This window comes from Cephus cinctus, unplaced genomic scaffold (genome assembly GCF_000341935.2).
Source record: "Cephus cinctus unplaced genomic scaffold, Ccin1 Ccin1_scaffold0080, whole genome shotgun sequence".
In the NCBI taxonomy this organism is placed as follows: Eukaryota; Metazoa; Arthropoda; class Insecta; order Hymenoptera; family Cephidae; genus Cephus; species Cephus cinctus.
Genome location: NW_014332821.1, coordinates 477,524 through 487,451, shown reverse-complemented (window position 1 = coordinate 487,451; position 9,928 = coordinate 477,524). Strand labels below are relative to the sequence as shown.

Below are 9,928 nucleotides of genomic sequence, written 5' to 3'. Positions count from 1 at the left end.
CTCCCTCCCCCCCAACGCCACGGATTCGATCGTTTAATATTGAAGGCAAGAGGAGTGCTCATTGGGCTCGCAAATAACTTTGCCGATGGCACCGTTCCACGCCGGAGGCCAATCTCCCAGGGGTGCAAATCCTCGGAAAAACTGGGGTCGCTCCATACGAGCAGAGCTCGAGGATAACATTGAATGAAGCTCGCCAGCAGAAAAGCAATTTTCATACTGAAAACATAAAAGTCGAGCAGGAGCCTACCTTACCCACCCGCGGCTTCATTCCTCTGGACAATATACAGGGTGAGTGAAAAGAGCTGCAATACGGGATAAGAGAGGGAACGAGGCGATCGGAATGAGAAGAAGGTAGAGAAAAGGAACGAAGGACGAAAACGGAGACGAAGGTCGGGAAGGTAGAGTGAAATCGTTCACGCCGAAGAGTATAGCGATCGCACCAGCGGGAATTTCGATTTCCCTTACGACGTCCTCGCCGTGATCTTCCGCGTCGTTTTCGTTCGGTTTTGTGGCACTCAGTGAAAGCGTTCCCTATCGCAGGGATGATGTCCCGGCCGGATCGTGGGAATCCGAGGTCACGGCCGTTGGGTTCGGAAGACGTTTGCGCTGAGGTCGCTCAGAAACAATGTGGAGTGCAGATTACTCGAGAAATTCCAGGGATAATCGTCGAGTTCCCCTATACGGGTGGAACGTGGGCTATATGCATCGCGGAGACTCCTGCAGTCTGTGCTGTGGGCTGTGGGCTATAGGCTATAGGTATATAGGTATATGAGCTTGTATACCACAATAGGTATCCTGGAACGAATGACGGGACGCGGAGGGAGAACTACTGGAAGACCGGAGTCACGCTACACTGTACATCCGGTGAACGCGGGCCACGCGAGACACGGAGTCCTACGAGCCTACGAGTCCTTCGGAAGCTAGGAATAGGCAGTCCTCGCGCGCGGGCCCAATTCTCACTCGGCCGCGTCACCGCAGAAACACGACACGAGTCGATTCAGAGCAGCCGCGTTTCGAGTTTCGGTTTTTCAGGAGTTCGCGACGCGTATATAATTCGTCAAGGATACAAGACGATGGGTACCAGTTGTCAAGTCGTGGCCACGTGTTCACTCTACGGTATGGAGCGTGCAAAAATTCAGCCGTCAACGAAAATATAGAATTCGTCCTACCGCGTGAATATAACGGTAGCCCTCGATGTGTTTGCCTCGTGCATTACATTGTACCAATGCGAGCTAATCGTTAGAGCGCCGAGCAAAGGCAAGGAACGAGGGCGACGATCGTAAAAAACCATACGACTCGTGGTCGAATCTAATTCCATTTCCGGCAGGAGGTCAACGAAGTATGATTCCGTCATCGAGAAGACAGGATAACGACGTGAAAGGCGGTACGGATATATCGGGCACAGTAAAGTTTTTCTTAAGGACGGTACGAGAGACACGCGACAGACACGATATGGAGAAGGGAAGCGGGAAAATTCAAATTCACAGTCTGCCGAACACGAGAGGGGTAACGATTCGAGAAATATGTAAAAAGGCAAAAAATATATATCGATAGTCATCCTAAGCGACACAGTAATATTTTCGTCGCTAAAATTTCATCGTGCGCGTCTCGGCCTGACGTGGAAGCAAACGTGCCGAAAAAAAATATATTAACCAGGCATAACTAGATTAAAGTTACATCTACCGGATATATAAGAACTACGGATTCGCTAAAGGATAGCATTAGGACCAGCGTGCAATGTATATATAGAGAGAAATCAGCCTCGAAAGAAATTACGACGAGGTTTATAGGCAATCCAGTTTAATGGTATCGTAAAGACGTTCCAGTTCGCACGAGAGTCCCATAGACGCCTCCGTGAACGTGACTACGCGTCGCCTCCATTTTTTTTAACCAAGAACGCGAAAAGGTTCGCTCGAAAAAGTTTTTATGCCTCGAATGGCAGGACGGCTGCGTCACTTTGACGCTTTCACGTAATACCAATGAGAAATTCGTCACGTCGACGTACGATTGTTCGCTGCGTATATTGCTGTATGTATTTACGTGGATGCCGCGTTAATCAAGCCTCGTGCGCTGTTCCTCGTGGAACTCCTCTCCACCCGCGGAAGCCATGGCATATAATTACGGCAATTTACGCTTCCAACGGCTGTCGCGTTTCACTGGCCGCATTTTGACGTGTAACCTTTTCCTGGCATAGCTCTGCACTGACCTGCTTAAACACTCGACTTCGGTTCACTCCGTACCTGCTCTATAATCCTAGGACCTAGCCCGACTACTGCGCTATGCATTTTCCTCGAATCGAGGGCGCGGCTAAACTCGTGTCGGCTGAAGGTCAAAGAAGGCAACCAGACACGGACTGTTGCCTGGCAAGACATACGATCGTCCTACGATTTCAAGCTGATTCCATTTAGTGCGTGGGTGCTTGCGCAACTCGTCGTTATTTTTTTGCGAAATTCTATATACCACGGAGAAACAGTTTGACGTTTCGTGGCGACGGCACGTTGGAAATTCAAGTGTCTTATTCCCTATTCTTTCTGTGGCAGTCACGTTTTACATTAAAGCGTCTTATTTTCACGTTGGAATATATGGAAATATGAAAATCAAAGACCTGACGAGGTCTTTGTCAAGTCTGTTCAGATCCATTGGGGGTCCTAGACATGCCCTGAACTTACGGAAAAGCATTCCTACTACGACGTGTCAATTTGCCAACCAACTGAAATACTGCCGAGCAGCTGTCCGAAGACCACGGGAAAGTCCAAGCGCTTCACGGTAGAAATTAAAAGGGAAATAAACAAGCAACTGCATTGTGCGATGAAATATCACGCAGGCGGCTGTGCCTCGCGAAACAAAGAGATTACTTTAATTAAGTGAATTGTGCAGCGTTGGGCCGTGCCAGTCGAGTTTTTCGCATTCCTGATCTCTGAAAGGGTATCGCCCCTATTACTCAAAGCAATGTAAGGTTTGTTCTCGCTGCCATCGTTTCTCGGTTGAGCATTCGTGTCGAATGCTTAGAGAGACGTTAATTGGAAGTCACGAATTGCCAGAGTCGAAAACATTCTACAGGCATATACAGGCAGAGTCTACCTTGACTCTATGGCATCTTCGAGCTAACGTTTCACCAAAGCCTGAGCAATGTGTTTGGACGTAGCATAGGAAGCTCGAAAGTTTGACATTGCAAGTTGTCACACGTGTCGCGCTGAGGGTTGGGCAATAGCTTCGTCAAGGATGTTACTTCGAGTGGATCGACCGAGAAGTACTAAACGGACTTCGTGAAACGAGATAGGCGTATGCAACGCTGAGAGCGAGTGTAAACAAAGCGATCTACTTCGAAGGAAATGTAGAAATAAAAAAAAAGTGCAATTTACTTCGAAAAGTGGAAACCTGTAGCTTTTCAAAAATAAAGAGCACAGAAAGCCTCGGTGCTACTCCTCTTACGATTTTTCATTCACCGGCGTTCGTGCCCTTTGTGAGAAAAAGCATGTCGATAGACTGGCCATTCGAGTGGCCGACTAAGCGCACATGCATTATGGATACATGGCAGCGTGTATTCAGGCAATCTTCAAATGCGTACCTATGGTACACATTCTCCATGTTTTATGCTAGTACCGAACGGGCAGCAGTCAGAACAACTAGATTTCATAACTACATCGACCCGAGTACCAACTGCAGATTGGCAATTCATTTTCGACATTGGTCCAGCATTCGAGTTCTTTCGGGCGAGTTTCGAATGGAATTATTAATTGATTGAAATAATAATAAATAAAAAATTGACGCCGAGTTGATTATTAAACACTAGGAAAATACATTGGCTCGATATACATGTTTACAGCGTATACTGTAGTACTGTCTACAGGTAACTGCATCATTAACTGTTCACCCTATACATAAGAGTACAGTAACGAACGACAGCCCACGAGGGAAATAGTTAGGGGAGTTCAAATAGTAAGATTGTCGGGTTGAGCTAGGTAATCCATAATAAGTCATAATTACGTAAAACTTATTTCGAGCCCTAGGAAGGTCCAAAATTTTCCCACGAACGATAACAGCCCGAATCTACGATATCGATATTTAATAAATTTTCTAACCTAAAAAAGAAATGAAACATCTCCACACAGCCATGTGCACGTAACGTGAGACTAGTTGGTCGTTACGTCATAAATGAATGCGTAAGACGTCTTCATTACCGAGACGTATCCACGGTTCAAAGTCTCAATAGATTTGCTGTCGGTCCTTCGGCTCACGAACAATCAGCAACGAAAGGAGCAAGCATAACCGTCGCACGATCGATCTGTCAAAAGGGAGCCATTCATCGTTCGGTCATTCATTCGCGGGCAAACATAACTCCGTAAAGCGTTTGAGCGGCTGGTACGGTTCCTATACGAACAGTTTCAAATTCAATATTGTAGCGCAGGCGCGAATTCGTACGAAGACGAACCCGACCGAAACCTTGAGAATGCCTGGTGTGCGCAGAGCTCGCGACGGTGCCAGTGTATATTAGCAAATACATGGAAAGAAGTCCCTCCATGCCGACTGCCTGCTCGCCTGGCCAGCCAGCCAAGCTCGGTTCTGTATTTCGATTTTAGCAAGCGCCCAGTGACATTTTACACCCTCGCTAACTAAGATCCATAAATCAGAAAGTCTCGCCCCATAGAAGGTATACGCGGCTCTGTGACCCATGTAGATAAAAAAAAGATTGTCCATAATTTTATAACGTTACAAGGTTTTATTAATATACTGTCATTAAGGCATTTATATATGTATGAAAGTGCAGATCGATATCCGCACGGTTGATAATAGACTGGGAGAAAATCCGTGGCAAGAATAGTCGTCCCTGTTCTTTCAGGCTGCAACCAGTGCCGAGTCAAAGCTGACCCTTGACTTTTGTTTAGCATATGACAGGTGCCTGTGATATCGCGTGGCCACGTGGCCTCTCAGCAATAAAGACTCGTCGCGTAAACTTACCGTCGAATTTCGCGTGGATCGCTTGGCTTTGTGCCACGAAAGTTGGGACTAGCTTCCGGTGGTCGTTATACGAGGGGATGGTTGGACTTTTTGCTTTTTCTTTATCACCAGGTAAAACAGATAGGACGGAACGCTTTCCCCTTAAGACTCTACGTTATCACGGAACGACGGCCAGTGACTGAACGATTGTAACCTGACGATCGTTGTCCGACTCTGAGCACGAATTCGTTCCCGGCGATTCTGTGGTTAACGAACTGTTTATTTCGGCAGGGTATATCTGGACACCGTTAACGAGCTAAACAGCTAATATACAAACCATTCCCCTTATAAGTTGCTCATTAAAGTCGTATCGATCCTCCGACACCTGGAAGCCGACGCACACACGGCCGTACGTATAAAAATCGTATAAGCGACTTTTGATTTAATAAAACGTAGAATTTCGTCAAAATTAAAGCAAATCAAAAGGTAAGAGGACCAAGGGAGAACGGATCCCGGCAATTACTCCCGTAAAATTTCAAACGAGATGAAATGCACTCAATTAGCGAAATCGACCTAATTAGCCTCTTGAAGTAACTGAATAAGCGAGTGTTCGATTATCATAGGAAACCGTATAGTCGCTACCCGTAGTCATCGTTAGGTGCAACTTAATTGCATTTCGAGCGGATGGAGCTGGGATCATTTTAAGACAACTAACATATTTTATATCAAATTATACCGTTCGTGTCTCATAAATCGCACACGCGGTTCAAATTCGCTACAGGACCTCGTGCAAGCTCGAGTCTCAGCCCGGGAAACCTAATCTACCTCAAGGTTGTAACGCAAATCCTTTCAGTAAAGCGTCGCAGGTTCCTGCTATCCGGAGATTGCAATTTCACCGTTTCGAACTTCTCGTCGAGTAGCCTCAAGAGCGCATTCGTATGAATATAAAATGAAATCGAACATGACCCTTTTTTTTTCCTTCCACTATCACCCTCAGAGTCAGTCCCGCTGATTGGCGAAGTTCTTGTAAATGCAGAATAAGAAAAAATATGTCCGGCTCGCATATGAAATATGCAATTCCCAACTTTCATTTCAAGGATTGGTATATGCGTATCCCACTTTAATTTTCCAAACCGATGACTGCCCGTAAACTACGCTTACCAGGAAGTATCTCGAGAGCCAAGTTCCACATATCCTCAAGGGCTTCAATTAGCTAAATAAGGGTAGTGCGGTCAAAGTAAAACTGTCGACCAGCCGTTCATTAGTTTAACGAAGGGATTGGACTGATTCGTTCGTGAACCGAAACAAAGTTATTTCTCTCGGCTGCTGTACATGCACGTTGCAAACGTAAGGGTTCAATTTGCATTTTTACCTAATACCTCCAGCTACCTAGGTTAGGTTATATACCGCACCACAGGGTACCTAACTTCCGTTACCGTGCCTGCCGAAGAAACTTCCCATCGCCTGGGGTACCTCGTGCCTCATATAGCATCATCGTTCGAATGTCCTCTTAAACCTGGAAGCATGGACACGGCAGTGATAGAATATCGACGGAACCGTGTCTTGAATTTATTATTCGAAACTTGAAGGAAAAGAAAAAGTAATATCATACCGCATTGTCTGGTACTTCCTTTCGTGTACTTCGATTTCGGTATAATAGCTACCAAAGTTCGCTCCTACAATCCAGTCCGATCCCTCGCAAACCCGTTCTACTGTTACGGTTAAAAAGCCTCCCCCGATGGCTGGCACGTGTCCACGAACCTCTGGCTACGGGAGCGCCTATCTTAATGATTTACCAGCCGATTTTACTATTTATTCTACGCCTGGCAGCTACTTTTTTTCATCGCGAACGCGCCATGACCGCCCAAATGTTTTAACGACGCCGATGACGTTTAATGGCCAAATTAATTAATGACTTACCGTAGGACTGCTGTATTTATGCATTCCGTTGCTCGGTGTGCATTTAACGATTGCGTAATGTCGTAAGCACGAGCATTACGTACGCTGTGTATTAAGTAAATTATGTCCGCCGGTAATAATAAGGATGAGCGCTGTTTGTCTTTTTCTGCATTTGCCAAGAATTAGACCGTGAACGACACGGTCACTGCGGAGGAACCTTTACGGTTGATAATAGCTACTGTTATCGCGACACGGCCTTATTTCGATGAATCTGACAAGCAAAGTAGGTAAGAAGCTTCGGCAGATTCTCATAAATTTTCAAATCCGCAGCAGCCTTATCTCGAGATCGATTGATGCGACTACGATATGCAGTATTAACCTAGCTATATTGGCTCTCTGACAGTTTCTGGCAAGTAGCAACGAACGATTTTGGCAGTACATTCTACTGTAGAGTGTCATTTTTTTTTTTAGTGACGTCCTCCATTCTTTTTCGGCTTTGATTTGAGCCAACGATCATTCTTATCGACCACGTGGGAAACTATATGTGACAGTTTCGCAAGCTCGTAGGAATATACTTATATGTATGACCGTTTTAAATTAACGAAGACCTGAAAAAACTTAACGAAGAATGAACGTAATTAGAAATCCCAGAGACATCTGTAATCCATTAATTCATTTTTAAATATTAAGAATCGCATAGGTGTACAGATACGACATTGGAATGTTAACATGGTATATTTCAATATGACTTTAAAGGACGATTTCTCGGCATAAGGTAAGCGTACTGAAATAGGCTTTAGGAAATAAATTGATCGAGCTAAGAATCAATGTAATCCCATCTGCGATGGAAAGATTCGAAAGTCTATCCACTCATACCGGTTTCCTCCCCTAGTAGAAAGTATTGATTATTGGCGAAACAGATAATTGTATAACGAAAAACCTATATAAAACATTGCAGAGAAATCTCGTATGCCTACGATATAAGTGTCCAGCGAATAAAATACGACTAATAAAAAGAATTCCAGTTGCATTTAATCGGCCGTGGAAATGGCTCAAGAGGTGCAGTATTGAGATAAAGGAATCCCTACAGTAGAAATATTCACGTTGACGTGCTTCCTTTCTAGTGATTATCTGCATTAGCCGGTATCGTGTTTCGAATCAGAAACGAATCCACTTCACGTGCATGAGCAGCAAGTCAGTTCAGTCTAGGCATTAAATACTCGAGGTACAGAAAATATATACTTTCGGTAAGACTGTTACTCGTTTAATCTATCCAGAAAACAAACATAGCAAATCCCAGCGAAGAACCTTATGCAGTGCAATTCTGTACCTCGCGATCAATGCACAGGATTTTGATAAAAGAAATTTATGAATGGGAATTCCGAATTCATTTAGAGAATGGGACTGAACCGGAAGTGGGGTCCAAGTACAGCAGGTCCTTGACCAACACGAAGGTGTACAGGTGCGGGTAAAGAAGAGGGGTGAAGTATGAGCGGGTTGGTGGGTTCTTTCTGGAAGGGGTAGTGTACAGAAATAATAAAGGGTCTGATGAAGAACCAACGTGAACGGTGTCAGGTGTTAGCAGGTCATACGGCACAGGGTAACTTTGATGACTCACCTGCCCCCCGTTGATGATAGTAATTGCACTCAGCGCATAAGGGATGAATGCGATGCTCCGATTCGTCAGCGAGTTCGTTTTCCTCGCAGACGTCCTTGTAGCCCTCGGGTGGACTCAGGGTTTCCTGTTGCTGATGAGGTTGTCGTTGCTGCTGATGGATACGATCAGGCGTGGCGGAAACCTTATCCTCATGTAGAACTTCGAGCCCATCGTCTTCTGGATGAGACTCCTCGCCGGGAAACACCTGTTCGCGTCCATCCGCTGATTCACTGTCCGACTGTCCATCTCTATCATCGAATCGAGGAGCACCCCCGAAATGAAGATTCAATTCAGCACGACACTCCTTACAATTACCCAATCGGATCATCTCATGCTCTTGGCAGCAACAGTCACACTCCTCCTCGTAATCCGCACAACACTCCTCCTTTATCAGTATGATGTAGTCCGCCGCGAAGAACTCATTGAGCTTCTCATTTATCACGACGCGATTCTTCTGGGTCTTCGCTTTGACCTGTCCAGGCTTCTTCAGCAAGGACTTGAGTACCTTGACGGGGACATGATCCCCCGTCTGATCGTTCATGTTGCCGTGTTCCTTCATTTTCTCTTAGCTACACTGTCGGTTTTATCTAACAGATGCTTCGCTCCGCTCCATATTTCACTCTTAACTCGTTTGATCTTGTCACTAAGTCACCATAGCGTCGTTAAAAGATTTGGTCCGACGAGAACACTTGGTAACTCCTATAGAATTTTCTTCCTGTAGACACGTCGGTGATAGCAGGTACATTCGATGCGGATTCCTTCTGCACGCACATCTATCTTCGACTCGAGTGAAAGTGGACGAACCTGTAAAGCGCGTGTCACGCAATTAAACGCCAAGCATTCCGCCTCAATTGTAACAGTCTTGGATAGATTCGCCAAGTCTCACGCTCTATAATCGTCACCACGAACCTATCCAGACCATTCTATTCTGTATGGCAGACTGCTTCCTTGCTTGCTTGCTTCGAAAGCCCGCTTATCGATCTCTCTACGGCGGGGGCGTACTTGTAAACGACGCCGCTCCAGCTCGTTGCAACTTACATTATCACCAAATCATCAAGTGCACTCGCGGGATAACCCTACACCTGGACGTGCCAGCGGCCTCTCTGATACTATCCACCCGTCCAACCCTCACCCCCATACCCAATCCCAAAACACAGCACTACACCGTCGCCGTTCTTCCCACCAGCACCTACACCGCCACCAATAGCAACCGCCACTGTCACTAGCACCAGCACCAGCAATACCACCGCGAGCACTGGCTGCGCTACCACTGGCCACCTCCACCACTTCCACCCCAAGAATCAACTACTACTCGCTGCAGAGCAACGACTCCGAAACAGGCTAGGCCAGGCCGTCGACGGCCGACCGTCCTAACATCCAACGCACTCGAGTCGACTCCGAGCGGCCGTGGGCCGAAACCGACTGGCAACTCGC

General features: G+C 46.1%; 1 protein-coding gene across 4 annotated transcripts in view; it reads right to left on the bottom strand.

Moving 5' to 3' along the window:
• The window catches only part of LOC107271359, a 24,843-nt gene extending 14,915 nt beyond the window's left edge, over positions 1 to 9,928 (bottom strand). For 2 of the 4 annotated variants that reach the window (XR_001538611.2, XM_015747276.2), the window contains exon 1: positions 8,456 to 9,928. Coding sequence is in view for 3 of the 4 variants with exons in the window: in XM_015747276.2 (XP_015602762.1) it covers positions 8,456 to 9,053 (598 nt within the window). In the remaining variant the exon portion in view is untranslated. The remainder of the gene's footprint in view (positions 1 to 8,455) is intronic. The other 2 variants (XM_025088570.1, XM_015747287.2) reach the window with 2 other exon arrangements.